Source organism: Engraulis encrasicolus, chromosome 12 (genome assembly GCF_034702125.1).
Source record: "Engraulis encrasicolus isolate BLACKSEA-1 chromosome 12, IST_EnEncr_1.0, whole genome shotgun sequence".
NCBI lineage: Eukaryota > Metazoa > Chordata > Actinopteri > Clupeiformes > Engraulidae > Engraulis > Engraulis encrasicolus.
In genome coordinates this window covers 11,379,160-11,395,059 of record NC_085868.1, presented here as the reverse complement: position 1 = coordinate 11,395,059, position 15,900 = coordinate 11,379,160, and the positions used below count along the sequence as shown (strand labels likewise).

At 43.4% G+C, this 15,900-nt stretch overlaps 1 protein-coding gene across 4 annotated transcripts in view; it reads right to left on the bottom strand.

Moving 5' to 3' along the window:
* Nucleotides 1–15,900, bottom strand: part of pi4kaa (phosphatidylinositol 4-kinase, catalytic, alpha a) — a 94,336-nt gene that overhangs the window by 40,145 nt on the left and 38,291 nt on the right. For 3 of the 4 annotated variants that reach the window (XM_063211627.1, XM_063211628.1, XM_063211629.1), the window contains 8 exons: nucleotides 13,450–13,608; nucleotides 11,591–11,742; nucleotides 11,008–11,115; nucleotides 9,835–9,962; nucleotides 7,964–8,125; nucleotides 7,030–7,109; nucleotides 4,977–5,176; nucleotides 1,063–1,150 (listed from right to left, as the gene is read on the bottom strand). In XM_063211627.1, coding sequence (XP_063067697.1) covers nucleotides 1,063–1,150; nucleotides 4,977–5,176; nucleotides 7,030–7,109; nucleotides 7,964–8,125; nucleotides 9,835–9,962; nucleotides 11,008–11,115; nucleotides 11,591–11,742; nucleotides 13,450–13,608 — 1,077 coding nt within the window. Of the gene's footprint in view, nucleotides 1–1,062; nucleotides 1,151–4,976; nucleotides 5,177–7,029; nucleotides 7,110–7,963; nucleotides 8,126–9,741; nucleotides 9,963–11,007; nucleotides 11,116–11,590; nucleotides 11,743–13,449; nucleotides 13,609–15,900 lie in introns of all 4 variants that reach the window. The other variant, XM_063211626.1, reaches the window with a different exon arrangement.

Below are 15,900 nucleotides of genomic sequence, written 5' to 3'. Positions count from 1 at the left end.
ATCACATGGGCTAATCTTTATAAAGTGACGGATGCATAATCCAAAAGTGTAACACAAGAACAGGATTAAGAAGAAATTCAAGGAAAAACAGGAAGATGGTCTGCACATCTTTATTTCGGTGATAGCTCAAGCCCTTGGCTTTCAGTCCTTCCTCAATTTAAAGAACCAGTTCAGTCAATTTCAACATGCAGTTGTAATGCTCACACTACCCTGGACTTGTCAGTAACTGAGGGTTTTTTCCCCTTCTTCAGCCTTTTCCAAGATCTTTGTCATTGTAATGGGGGCAGCGCTTTTTACATTTAAAACATTTTAAAAAAAAATGTATTCCCAAAAACATCCGAAAGGTTATACAACATCAGCAGACAACTAGCAAACAGCGGTACCATTTGGGAAAATATTTGGAATAGGCCTATGTTAATTTTGCTAATATCTCAGAGAGGGCTTAGTCGAAAAATTTGGCAAGTCAAGGGTAGCGTGAGCAATACAACAGCATATTGAAATTGACTGAATTGGTCGTTTAATTACACCGCTGCGCATTCAGTTTGTTAGGATGCACTAGTTAAGATGTGTCTACAATGTCAAGTTTTTGTCATTTGTTGTTGCTTTTTCTATCACATCGGAAATGTTTCATATTTTACCGCTGATGTGAGTGACTCAGGGGTGATAGTGAAAAAAAATCCTGAGCCTGAAATTTTTCCCCTGCTCTAACGACGACGACAAGATACTGCATAGTGACGTAACGTAGGCCTATTTTGACATATTATTCGAACATTTAATAGCCTGTGTATGACCATTATTCAAGCCTGATAGTAGAAGAAAACCTTGAATCTGTAACACTTTCTGAGATAAAAACAACCTAATGGCTAATTATTATCAATGTTTTTATTTTTGCAAACTCTGTCAAGCCTGAATACTGTCAGCCCTAGTGACTGTGTGTTTTATGAGAGCCAGCTGATGGGAAATGTACAAAGGTGGGGAAAATAGTTGGTGGGACGGAAGAAGACAAATAGTCTGAGGAGACTTTTTCTTCCTTTTTAAAATGTTTTTGGTGCGGTCACTCACCTTAACGGCCTCAGGGACATCGCTGACCGCTCCAGGGTCCAGCCTGACAAGTCGTGTGACCTCGGCCACGATGGCCTCATTCTTAAACCTGCCAAGGGAGGAGGGGGGAGGGAGGGAGTGAGAGAGAGAGAGACAGAGAGAGAGAGAGAGAGAGAGAGAGAGAGAGAGAGAGAGAGAGACAGAGACAGAGACAGAGACAGAAACAGAGACATCCAAACGTTAAACAGATAATGTCAGAAACAGGAATACTGAGGGGACAGGGTGAAAATGTACACTGGTACAACCGAATGGCGGGACGCAGGCCTGAGGCCACTGCTGACCAATCACTTTGGCACGCCTCTCAGTACAGACACACACACAGGATGCTGGGAAATGGATGACCATCTATCTGCCCACAGCACCAGCTAGACCTACTTTAGGAATGGACCTAATGGGCCTATCTATGCACTTCGCTTAGTCTTTCCAGAGTCAACGTACAATAAACAACAGCTTGCTGTGCTCAAATTGATGTGTCAGTCAGCGCATTTGGTGAAGGCGTTTGGCCAAACTCAAGGTCTTGGTGAGTGAGCCTTCCTGTACATGCAAGTTCCTTGCACAGTACACACCCATCACATCAAACTTATCAGAGCTTTGTGTTTACAGGGCAAACGTTTAGTCCTTACACGTGTACATAAGGCAGAGTATTCAATTAAATGTCAACGAGGGCCAGTTTTTCAAATTCCTTCCAGTAAAGGGGCCGAACTACACACACGACTGTCAATGAAAAAAATACGGGACACTTCATTGAGGTGGGGGGTCTGGGGGTCCTCCCCCAGGAAGTTTTGCATTTCTTAGATGTAATTTCCTGCATTTTAACGTCCCGTTTCAGCTCGATACACAACCCGTACTTTTGTCTCTAAATTCAGAAAAAACATTTATGTATTTCAAGGGGCTTGTGGGGGGCCAGAACCTTGCCGTCCAAGGGCCGCATCTGGCCCCAGGGCCACCATTTGAATAGCCCTGACATAAGGCCATGTTGACACTTTAGAATAGGGTTCACTAGTTAGCCACTAATTCATGCCTGATACAGTGTCTGTAAGTCGGGTTGCCAGATGTGACGATTGATGATTTCCAGCCCACAAAATCCTCAAAAACCACCACCTGGAAGCCCTAAATTCTGCCCAGTTCGAACCAAATTCTAGTGATTTCTACGGACATCAATCTGCAGAAAAACCTGCCCAATGCAGTTTTTTTACCTGCCATTATGCCATGGCAGTGTAGCAAAGTAATGTGATGTATGTGTGAGAACAAGAACAACTGGTTGGCACACAGCTAAGGTGTGTGTGTGTGTGTGTGTGTGTGTGTGTGTGTGTGTGTGTGTGTGTGTGTGTGTGTGTGTGTGTGTGTGTGTGTGTGTGTGTGTGTGTGTGTGTGTGTGTGTGTGTGTGTGTGTGTGTGTGTGTGTGTGTGTGTGTGTGTGTGTGTGTAGGTGTGTGTGTATATAAGCGTGAATGACACTGCTGGGGTGTGTGCGAGTGCCGTGTCCCATGCCCAAGGCAGACTAATTATATGGCGACAGTAGAACATTTATGCATAGTGCGGGATACCGCTCAACCTGACAACACTGTTTAGTGACTTAAGACAGGGGTAAAGAAAAATCAAGAGCCGATTCTTAGGTCCTTATTAGCATCATACTGTATCAACAACAGAGTCCTTGTTGGCAAAACAACAAGGAAATTGGAAATACATGCAAACTATTGAGTTCGCTTAGCAAACATACTACAGAGTCAGTTATGGGTCAATGACGTCAGGTGGTACAACCACAGCTAATGCCAATAAATGAATTAGTAATTGGTAACGAATGTACTGCAATGAATATGCTTCTTGGATAATCTATAAAAACAACAGACCCATTTACAGTAATCCATGCAATAGTGGCATTAGCTGTGGTTGCTTGCAGCATGCCCTTCATCAGGTCTGATGAAGGGCATGCTGCCCGAAACGTCACATTAAAATAAAAGAAACTGTGTCACGGATATTTCTTTCAGTTTTCATGATATTTTTGCTAGTCCTGCACCCAGTCTTTTTGAGACGGATGTGCGTGTTTTTCTCTTTTTGACAATTAGCTGTGGTTGCACCACCCTGACGTGTGCTACTACAAAAAACGTCACTGAACCTTACCGCACAAATAGACAAATTCAAGCACTTATCAAGCACCTTCAAGCACCATTTTTTCAGTTTTCCAGCACCTTTCAGTTTTCCAGCACCTTTAACGTTGTGCTTTTAAAATGCAATTACCTGCATTTGAATCAATTGACACAAATTTCAAGCATTTTCAAGCACTTCACCAAAAATTCAAGCATTTTCACAACCTTGAAAACACTTCATTGAAATTCAAGCATTTTCAAGAAATTCAAGCACCAGTGGGAACTCTGCTACAAAAAACGTCACTGTTCCTTATACAGACAGGTAGGCATGTTAGTGGCTATCCTAAAGTGCGATTGACCTGTTCTACAGAGGTTCATTAACAACTGTGAATGAACATCTATGCAGATGCACATCTAATATATGCCAGACACTTTATGTGTGTGAGTGAGTAAAAAAAAATTACATAAAAAAATAAACTAAACCTACTTGTACACTTCGTACCTACATGTGCACTTTTTGCTCTGCATATTTCCTGTGCACTTCGTACCTGCTAGTGATGTTGGCTATGATTATGTCCTTGATTGTAAGTTGCTTTGTTTAAAAAGCATGTACTGTACGGTACATTAAATGTAATTTAATGTACGGTATGCGTGAGAACAAGAACAGCTGGTTGGCACACAGTTAAGGTGTGTGTGTGTGTGTGTGTGTGTGTGTGTGTGTGTGTGTGTGTGTGTGTGTGTGTGTGTGTGTGTGTGTGTGTGTGTGTGTGTGCGTGTGTGTGTGCGTGTGTGTGTGTGTGTAGGTGTGTGTGTGTGTGTAGGTGTGTGTGTATATAAGCGTGACTGACACTGTTGGGCTGTGTGCGAGTGCTGTGTCCCATGCCCAAGGCAGGCTAATTATATGGCGACAGTAGAACATTTATGCAAAGTCTTTATGTACAGTATGTGCGTGCGTGCGTGCGTGCGCACATATGTAAGTGGTGTGGATAAGACAATGTGAGGGTGTCTACATAGCAGCACAAGGGTGCCCCTGGCTTGTAACCAGGTCACTACATTGCTGCTGCTGGTGACAAAAACATGAATTATGTTCGCATGTGCGTGTGCACGCAATGCCCACACATATGCATACTAGCATGGGTGTGTGTGCCCATATACTGTATGTATGTCTTTGTACTTCAGTGTGTGTGTATGGGTGTGCCTCGAAGGTAGCTATACGTATCTCTACACCGCAACTATGTCATTTTTGAGTGAGTGTGTGTGTGTGTGTGTGTGTGTGTGTGTGTGTGTGTGTGTGTGTGTGTGTGTGTGTGTGTGTGTGTGTGTGTGTGTGTGTGTACTGATATCACAATATTTTTTGTAAGTTATAGTAAGAATTTTGTAAGAATAATTCACAATTTTCCCTCTCTTCAGCTGCGTAAGTGGAGAGTCATTAAGAAACACACAGTGGTGTTCTGCTGTTTGGCATCATTAGCAAGGGACAAAAATATGGTGTCAATTTCGATTTTATGCAACTGTGCAACTGTGTACCTGGCAGGCAGCTGCATGGCGAGGTACGGCACGATGTTCCAGGCTAGTGTGTGTGTGTGTGTGTGTGTGTGTGTGTGTATCTGTGTGTATCTGTGTGTGTGTGTGTGTGTGTGTGTGTGTGTGTGTGTGTGTATGTGTGTACCTGGTGGGCAGCTGCATGGCGAGGTACGGGGCGATGTTCCAGGCTAGTGTGTGTGTGTGTGTGTGTGTGTGTGTGTGTGTGTGTGTGTGTGTGTGTGTGTGTGTGTGTGTGTGTAGTACCTGGCGGGCAGCTGCATGGCGAGGTACGGGGCGATGTTCCAGGCTAGGTTGACGTTGTCCTTCCACTGCTTCTCGCTCAGGCTGATGTACTTGGAGCGCCAGTTGGCTATGCTAGTCTCCACCGACTGCTCCACGGCGATGGCCAGCTCCTGGGTGGACAGCGGGTTGTACCAGGTGGTCAGGCGCTCTATCTCGCTGGCCTGGCGGAGGAACGGTGAGACAGATGGAGAGAAGGGCGAGAGAGAGAGAGAGAGAGAGAGAGAGAGAGAGAGAGAGAGAGAGAGAGAGAGAGAGAGACAGCCAGACAGCCAGAGAGACAGAGGCAGAGGCAGAAAGATAGAAGTTTAGTTTAGTTTATTAGGATCCCCATTAGCTGGGCGCAGACCCAGCTATTCTTCCTGGGGTCCAACAATAAAATCACACACAGTTAAAAGTTCTACACAAATATGTACATTCATTTAAGCACCATACATTGCAGAGAAGTAGAGAATACAGGCAGAGATAGAAGGTGGGATAGACAGACCAAGGGACAGGCAGAGAGACACAGAGACAGACACACAAATACAAAGAGACAGACAGACAGACGCCGGTCAGTAACATGGGGGGATGCTTTGATAAAAGAGATAAAAAGATAGATTGCACTTAAGGGTGTGAATCGTTTCATCAAGTGGAAGATCCTGTTCTTCACGCCTATTCACTGTAGAAAGGTTTGCAGCCCTAAAATGCCTGTTTCAGACTTTTTTTTTCAATGGAAGATGGCAACAATCGAAATCAAGAGTTTATGTAAAAAAAAAAAAATCGTGATATGACATTATTGCCATATTGCCCACCCCCTAAACTATTGGATATTCAGTGTTGGGGAGGTGGTCTTTCTGTTAAAAACACATGCTGGACAAAGTCACACACTTAAGCTGTAAAATAACTGGACCAGAAGTTAAAAGTATCAGGCAAATCTCTGATGAGTACACTACCAACTTGGCATTAAAAATAGTAGATGATCCATCCCACCCCCTTTTCTTTGAATACTGAGCTTAGGCAGGTCCTATGGAGGATAGGTAGAAGGGATGAGCTCACTACTGTATTCCATCTGTAAAACAGGGTTAGGGTTGGAACTGGGAAATAAGGATAAGGAAGGCTGGGAAAAAGCCTGATTGCATACGACGCCTTGCCCGGTCTCAATGCCTTACATACTTTCCCCACTTACACAACAACCGGTGCACTGTTTAGCTTGCCACCCTAAGCTAAACCATATGACACAGGGGGAGCATGAAACTGTTAAAGTAGAGCTTTGCCACATTCAAACTCATATCCCCACATGAAGGTGTTTCCGTGGGTCAAAAGTCGGAGAGAGTTTCATGAGCGTGGGATTTCATCTTGGGGAGTGAGACGCTAGCCCCGGCCAACTACATACGTAGAAATGTAAAGCTGCCAGGGCAGATGTCTGACGTCAAAGTAGACCGTGATTTAGCAATGCCCAGATCACTAGGAGGCACTAAATCTTTAAACCTTCTAGTAAGAGTGCTAATCTTTTCTTGAAGAGCCGGGGTAGGCTCAGGGTTTGAGAGTAGAGCGTAGAGAAAAGGGCAAACGGACATAGAGGAGAGGAAGAGAAGAGAAGAGAAGAGAAGAGAAGAGAAGAGAAGAGAAGAGAAGAGAAGAGAAGAGAAGAGAAGAGAGGAGAGGAGAGGAGAGGAGAGGAGGAGAGGAGAGGAGAGGAGAGGAGAGAAGAGAAGAGAAGAAAAGAGAAGAGAAGAGAAGAGAAGAGAAGAGAAGAGAAGAGAAGAGAAGAGAAGAGAAGAGAAGAGAAGAGAAGAGAAGAGAAGAGAAGAAAAGAGAAGAGAAGACAGAGGAGCAGGAGAGCATAAAAAGAAGGAGAGAAAAAGAAAATAAACACAGGAGTAATGGAAGGATGAGGAGGTGAAGAAAAGGGGAGAAAAGAGAAGAGAAGAGAAGAGAAGAAAGAGAAGAGAAGAGAAGAGAAGAAGAAGAGAAGAGAAGAGAAGAAAAGAGAAGAGAAGAGAAGAGAAGAAAGAGAAGAGAAGAGAGTGGGTACCAGCAGGGCCAGCAGTAGAGTCCTTCGTCTCATGTAGTACTTATGCAGTTGGGTTCCTCTATTGCTCTTCTTGGACATGCCTGCAAGGGGACGGAGAAACAACTTCAAGTTCAGCTTCCCAGACTTTCACCACAATCAATTTCCTCTCTATATATTTACAGTGCTATCATAAAAAAATGTGGTACCAGTCACCATGTGTATGTATGTGTGGTGGTGGATGTATGTGCAATGTTGTGTGTTCGTGATGCCTTTGTGTCTTCTGTATTTACGTATGTATGCTACTTGACACCTTAATTTCCCATGGGATCAATAAATTATCTCTACTCTCACTCTACCAAATCTAGTAAAATATGAAAGACTTTGATTTCGGACACAAAATGTACTCCCGCCTCAATAAATTGAAGTCGGATGATAATGGGGGCGCCCATGGAGCAGTTATTTAAAATGTCAATAAATTGTGAAATTTATTTTCTCTTGTGTGCAGCTATTCCAAACACAGCCATTTTAATTCAACACATTCTTCATGTTATTACATGATAATGTGTCAACATAAATGCAACATATGTCAGCATAATAGCTATTATGGCTCTTTTGGCTCGTATCAATACACCTCGCTTAAGTCAGCTAAACCGCGGCGGTAGCCATGGTTGCAGAACTTCCACTTCAACTACCAGGAACGGGAGCTGAAATATCCAGGTAGGATAAGTGCGATCTCCTACTAGTTTGGATTGTGTCTGGAATGGGCCATTAGATTGTAAGTCTCAGAACTTCATCAGGTTAAACACATCATATTGAGAATAAAATTCTCTTTTACAAGTTGGCCAGGGCTCACTTGTAAAAGATAATTTAATTCTCAATGTGATTTCATTTCCCTGGTTTAATAAAGGTAAAATAAAACGATTTTAAAAATTAAAATGTTGGGGCGTAGTAGTACCGGACTTCTTGGAGGCGGTGGACATGCCGCTGGAGAGGGGGTAGGTGTTGATCCATCCCTGGCCGCTCTGCTGGCTCCGGGTGCTCATCGTCATGTCCATGCTGCGCGGGTCGGCCGCATTCATCACCGACAGGCTGTTCAGAGACGGGTCCTGTTGGCTGTCTAAAGACGGCACCCCCGACCCCCCACACAAACATGTTAATGTCTTCATACGGCATGCAGACCCATTGGGCCTGGAGCCTGCCTGCCTCTAGGACTACTCTGCTTCTCTTGGCTCGTCTGAATATCTTGGGTACACTTGTATAGTAACAATATAGACTTCAATTACTACTTACATTTCTAACCCCTGTTTTTGCATCATTACTGGGCCTGACCCCCAATTCATGCTTTCTCATGCATCATATCCATCAAACAACATGCCCTTTTCCTTTTCAAAATGTCTCTAATACAAGAAAATGAAACCAAGATTGCTACTTTTTTACATACTTAAAAACTTAGACCTATCTCTCCAGTCTATCACCACATAAATTCACTGCATTTGCTTCACTGCATTAACTGCATCTTTACAACAGCACAGAGCAACCTCACAGCAAACTAAGTTAGACCACAAGCATACTAGCATACCATGCTTATTCATTCTCTGCCTACAGTACTACTAAAAGCCACACAATACAATGACTGGGATGGTTAGCACCACAGTTGAAAATGGAGGAAGGGTTCTTGCCATTTCACCGGGAAAGGAATTTTAGTCATTTCAATTTGATCAAAAGAAATCCAGAAAAAAATGATGTTGGATGGTTGTTTTGAATCTTTTAGTTCGCTGTGTTAAGTGTAGTTACACCTTATGAAATCGCAACTGAATCCATAATTTTGCGTGAAAATCGTGACCAGATCAGCCTTCCATAAGAGGGAGAGGGATGAATGATGGTTGTTATGGGAGACTGGTATTCATGAGAAAACGACATTCATATTTTGTTGCTAGAATAAACATATAAATATATTTTAATTTCAACAATACGAATGTTAGATCGTCACAGAATGGCTTTTGTGTTATTTTACTCCCCCCCCCACCCCCAATCTTCCCAAAAAGGTTTCCAGGGCTGGGTTTCAAATGCCTTCCATGTGAAACCGAAAAACTTGCCCAGACCTGTTGCAAGAACCCTGGCTGAGATGTGCTGCTGGAGTTTCCTAGAGGAGGTTCTACTAGGTGTCTTTGATCTTTGAGATGGCCATGCATCCACAGATCTTCTACTACGTCTACACCAGCAGCTGGATGGTGGGTGTGACGTGAGCATGGGTCATGCTCTCTTCAATGGAGGAGGACAAAATGGCGGCTGTCCTATAGAGCGGTGGCGAAGTGGGGGAGGTGGGGGGTGGGGATGAGGTGGCTGGGTGACTGAGGTGGTAGAGGACAGAGAGATGCCTCTATCGCTCTGTATCTCTCTCTCTCTCTCTTTCTCAAACCCGTTTCTCAATTTGTTCCACAAATTGACAAATCGGGGAAGGAGGTTCATGATGAACGTCGTGCATTCGGGTGATCTCTTTTTTTTTCTTTTTTAACATCTGGGCTATGAGTTTTTTATATTTGTTTTTTTTTTGTTTTTTTTCTTCTCTTCATCCATTTTCAAATTTGTCACTCACATGAAGCAAACAAATTTGGCCCAGGTTAAATAAAAGAAAAAAAAAAACACATGCTACCGACGGGTTTTTTTTATTTTGTGACGGCAAAACCGCAGCAGCTAGCTAGCTAGCTAGCGGTTTAGCAAGAAAGGGCTTACTCAAGATCGATATCGGAGTGGTGCTGGAAACAATTAGCGATCCGAAAATCCCGGCAGACAGGGTGCTCGGGACGGGATTGGAGCCAAGCTCACCAGGTGGCACCAGCTGGCTGGCAGCCAGGTACTTCTTATCCGACAGGATGCTGGCGTAGAACTTGATCATGATGCTGATGTCCTCGCGGAGGCGCTTGTCGCCTTGGGTGGGGAACTTTGGAGGCGCACTGAAGAGGGGGAGAGAAGATGAAGAGTCAGAATACATAAGATAAGATAAAGATAAAGATAAGATAAGATAAGATAAGATAAGATAAGATAAGATAAACTTTTATTGTCTGTTTGCACAGAAATTTGTCTTGCATGACTCCACACCACAATCCACATGTAAACGCACATTTAGGACACACAAAACACAATATGGCCTATAGAGTAGTCATCTAGGTCCATAAGCTGATTAGGGCAGCACAGTCCAATAACAATTAAAAAGTTACAAATTAAGTTACTATTAAAAAAAAAACCTACGCATCACTTGGTCAATTTACACATCAATTTACTCATCCTCCACTGATTGTGCCTAAGATAAAAGCCAAATAGGGTGAGAAATGGTATTTAGCCATTATGTGGCCAACAGCTGGAACCAGCTTCCTGTTGAAATTAGAACTGCCCCAACAGTGTCATGTTTATCTATATGTTCATCTGCCTTTGGTTAGGGTTAGCTATAGTCTCACTTTTTATAGTCATTTTTCTTCTCTCATTTCTTTCTTTCCTCTCAGGCACTTTGAATGACAGCCATGTATGCTAATGTGCTGTAAAAATACTATTGCTACTGCTATTGCTATCACATTACCCTGGCAAGCCAGAATATCCACCTGATTATCCAGTTACAAGGGACGGTTAACAACACATACCACACTGCCCAGATTCAAAAAGAAAAAAAGGAAGTATGAACTAAAATAAGCTAAACTCCCTATGGTGCGAAGCTAGGCCAACTCACAAAGCAAAATATATTTTCAGCCACCAGGTTCTGTGCAACTTACTAGACAAAGATAAGCCTTTTCATTTATATTACGCCTCAGTGGCCCTAACGTGACTCTAGTGGTGGGGCACTGGCCTGCTATACCGGCGTGTGATTCCGGCCCAGGTCATTTGCTAATAATCCTTCCACATCTCTCTCTCCCCGCTCATCTCCTGTCTCTCTCGCACAATACTATCTCAAAATCATAAAACACACAAAAAAAAAGATTACGCCTCAGTGGTGAAATGAAGAAGTACCTGAAGTAGTCAAACGCTGTGGAGTAGATTTTCTCTCGCAGAACATTCCGGATAGTGGCGTTGGTGACCATGTCAGAATGCAGCAAAGCCAGACCAAGAGACAGTAGCCTGAGAGAAAACACACACACACACACACACACACACACGCACACACACGCAGACACACACACACACACAAACACCTTGAGCGGCAGGGATAAAGAAGGGACACTTGGGCCAAAATAGTTAGTTAGACAGAAGTCAAAGAAAGTAAGAAAATGAGGACACCCATCTACTGTATGTATGGCACATCATCACTCTACCGGAAAAATTGTGAGCTAAATGCAATATGCAGGTGAATGGATGAAACTCGAATAACTTCTAAATCACTGAATAACTTCCCGAACGGTCAGAATTTTAGAACCGCTTTCAACTGTTGAATTAACTGTTCACAATTAGTACATACCTCACCAGTAAACAATACAACAATACAGTACAAAACAATAGTCTTAAATTGGGCCAATTAACTGTACTAATGCAAAACGATCAGTTTGAGTCATGTGACATGAGGGACACGAGGGTCACGTGACATGTGATGCTCCACCTGAAGCGAGGTCCGATGGCGGCCACGTGTCGGTTGACGCTGCTCTTGCCCCCTCCCACGCTGAGGGAGAGCGAGCGCTGCAGCAGGCTGCCAAAGATCTCCACCTGGTCCACGCTGCAGTACTTGGCAATCTCAAACCTCTGCACCAGGAACTACAGGGCACAGCAAAAGCACAACACTTAAAGGGACACTGTGTGAGATTTTTAATTGTTTATTTCCAGAATTCATGCTGCCCATTCACTAATGTTACCTTTTTCATGAATACTTACCACCAGCATCAAATTCTAAGTATTCATTATGACTGGAAAAATTGCACTTTTCATACATAAAAAAGGGGATCTTCTCCATGGTCCGCCATTTTGAATTTCCAAAAATTGTCATTTTTAGCTGCAAAAATGACTCTACTTGGACCATACTAGAAAATATTTGTTTATTACTTAGTAAACTTTCATGTAAAGATCAAATTTGGCAATAGGCAGCCCAGTTTCAATAAGCAGTATAGTTGCAGTACCTTTTTTGACCATTTCCTGCACAGTGTCCCTTTAAAGCAACACTAATGCAACTTTTGGTTCGTTCTCATACAGTATGTCTCTCCCTCTATGGCAGGGGTGTCAAACTCAAATTGGTAGAGGGCCAAAATTTGGGACAAAAGTTGCGGGCCAAACCCAATATTTGTTTGAAAAAAACTAAAATTGTGCATGCACACACTTAATGCTCATATTTAAATCTCACAAACAGATTCCCATCATAGATCAAGTGTGCCTGCACATACTCTTGTTGCATATGAATGTGAGCTATTTCACTGATTCCACTCATAGTCCTGTGACCACACCAAATTTCATGTTTAAATCTTTGACTCTATATATTAATGGTGCCTGTAGGTCAACTGTGATAAACATCTGAGATAATCTTGCGGGCCACATAAAATGACTCAGCGGGACATCCCTGCTCTACACTGCCTAAATAGCAGAGATTTGACAGTCTATGAGTGCAGAGCCAGCATAGGTCATGTCTAGGGGTGTAAATCACAGCCTTCATGACGATACGATACGGTATCGATTTCTTAAATCAGGGATTTGATTTTTTTCCGATACTGAAGAATTCTCTACGATGCGATTTTTTCCAATTACTTTTCCACCACTATTGTGTTATGGAGCTAGGGCATTGCACAGGGGCCAGCGATTCGATTATTTTCGATTCTTATGAATGCTCCACGATACGATGCGATTCGATTAAATCGCCGGCCGATACTTCCGATACATTTCAATTTTATTTACATCCCTAGTCATGTCCCTTCATCTTGTAGCAAGTCAAGTCAATTAGTAGTGATGGGCTAGTTACAGGCTAGTGCCACATTATCTAAATGACTTGGGTTTACCTATCCGATTCAGCCAAGTGATTGGCTGGTTAAATGACCACCTGGTTGAATTGGACATGTAAAACAAGGGAGGACATTTGGAATATGCGGCACTGGATTGTGTCTAATGAATCCATTTTGCCCATCACTGTCAATAAGTAAAGTAATGACTATTTCAGTGACTATTTCATTGCTATTACACACCTTGCATTAGTCATTTTAACACATGAGAGTAGTATAGTTAAGAGGAATAAAAAGTGGCAATGCTCCAAGTTAACCAAAGGCCACAAAAAACCAAGCTGGACTTTGCGAGATTGCAATAATACCACAAAATGTGAATCTGTGTCTAGTACACAACTAGCAGCTGATCGTCATTACTCCACCAAACATTACAATTACTCCATCAATCCCTAGGACACTGAGGAGATTATTTTCCAAATATATGCTGTGTATATACAGTCTATATTTTGTGACCCAGGCAAATATCATGCGTGCAGCTGACCTCGATCCAGATGTGGTGTGGGGTGATGTTGGGGGGGCAGGGAACCGGCTGGCTCTCCTCCGAGGCGGCCAGGGGGTCGGCCTCCTGCTGCTCGTCCGAGAACAGACCCATCTTCAGCTCCACCGTCATCTGCCACGCCCCGGCCATCTCACGCATGAACTGTAGCCAAGGAACAAACACCAGTCATTTCACCTGAAATCAGCCACTTTGGGGCCTCCCCTCCCCGACACTTATGGGCTCTTTTCCACTGTTGGTTTTCTGGTAGGCCTGACAGCTCGACACAGCGCCACTCGCCCGCCACTTTTTGCTTTTCGATTGGGAATGACAGTGACACAGCTCAATCCAAAAGCAAAAAGGGGCGGCCTGTGTCGAGCTGTAGGCCTACTAGGAAACCGGCAGTGGAAAAGAGGCTTTAATGTGCCTTTTTAGTGGCAAGGGAGAACCCAAAGGGAGTCTTAATTAAGAGGGTAGAAGACTACTGTGTACACTCAGCTCACACATAAACTGCCAAGGGACAAAACCAATAACTAATTAAACTAATGTGCAGCCTCCCTAGCACTGTTCCCTTGTTGAACTAGTTGGGCTGCCACCTTGCATGGGTGAAGCTCAAATGACCTTCTCTTGTGTGGACTGTGCTGTGGTGTGCTGAGTCACAATGACCATGGGAGTTCACCTTCAGTTCCAAATGACCTGTGGCATGCCTGCACCAATCAAATCTCCTCTTATCGTGAATTCCCAAGAGCAACATTGAATGAAAAAAGCCTCCATACCGTCTCTCCTTTACACAAATACATAATCTCACACAGGAAAATTCTCAGAATCTGTAATCAAGCTTTTATTAGTGTAAGCGTGAGTTAGTCTAAGTCGTTGTGAAGACCTCGATCTGGCATGCAAATGTGTGAAGTAAATCAAGGCTTTAATATAAGGATTTACAGAAAAGCTTGGAGGGCTTTTCAATGGATTTATGTACTTATGTTCTTTTGGGATTTATTTCTTTTTAGAAATCACAAAGTCCCCAAAAGTGCCACTTAGTCTACGCCAAGCTTCTGGGGAGCTTTTCAATAAAGACTTCCTGTATGTGGTAGGCTACTACCAGAGAGAGTAGAGAGAGAGAGGTTCCATTGGCCCATTGTTTCCGGGTTCTATTATTGTAAGGGGGAGGGGGGGGTCCCCCTTTAGGCAGACCTAAGGACTGTTCTATTCAATGCTAAGAGTATTATGACACGCCCCTTTAGGCAGACCGGAACCTGGTCATGTTAGGTGCCCATAGCAACCTATTACATTGGCATATCTCTATACTTAAAGAATCTCTGCTACTACTGAGACTTCATTCATATTTCACCTCAATGTGGGGTCATGGCAGATCTTTGGCACTGTGGTCAGCATGCATATTACATTATTACACAATAACATTATTACACTTAGTGGACTCTTTTATCCAAAGCGACTTACAGTTATTAAAGGGGTTTGGAGGTAATGTGAGGTTCAGTCCCTTGCTCAAGGGCACTTCTGGTTGGAGGTGTAGGGAGAGGGAATTCGAACCTGCAACCCTCAGATCTGAAGACAACCTCCATAAGTGACCACAATGGAAATAAGTCTCGGGACTTTTTGTGTACATCCCTGTCTATTTATCCCTTTCAATGTATAGTTATTGTTGCTGTACGATGTTTTTACATCTAATAGACTAAATAAATTCATTCATGCATTCATCCTAATCTTTAGGCCACGTCTGCACCAGAGACACAGTTTCAAGGCCAAGTGAGGTGACTGCTCTCTTACGTCACAACACTTTCCCTCATTGGGAAGCAGGTCCACACCAGGATCGAGTTTGGACTAATTTTAGTGGTTCTTCGGCACCACTGTGAATGAGCTGGGCACCCCTTATCTCAGCACCCTTTTCAAATATTGCATTATGACTTACGCAGTCAGATTCATTGAGAAAAACGTTATGTCATTACTAGTGGATATTACTTCATTGGGTGTGCTCTTATTTAAAATTGAAGCCCATTTTTTACAAACCCTCATATCAGAAATAGACATGGAACGCTTGCCGCTCATTTCAGATACCCCTGCCAGCATGGGGGCTGACCACCCTTAAAGATCAGATTCTACAACCGGACCTGGTCCACACCATCTACCGTACAAGGCTTCACTTCAGATATGGAGGGTCCTAGCCGACTTAAGCCTCAATCAGTCTGTATGAAGTCTCTAAGGTCCACAAGTCACTATTCAAGGGGGTCTTGGTGGTTAGTGGGTGACTTATTGGAATATAGGATGTGGCCCATGAATGTGGATCGTAGCTCAATGTACAGCAGGCGTCACCAACGTGGTGCCCGCGGGTGCCAGGTAGCCCTCCAGGAGCTTCTGAGGTGCCCACCAAGGATGATAATAAACAGTCAAGACTACAATATTTTAGTCACAGTTAATGCTTTTCTTAATTTAAATATGAGG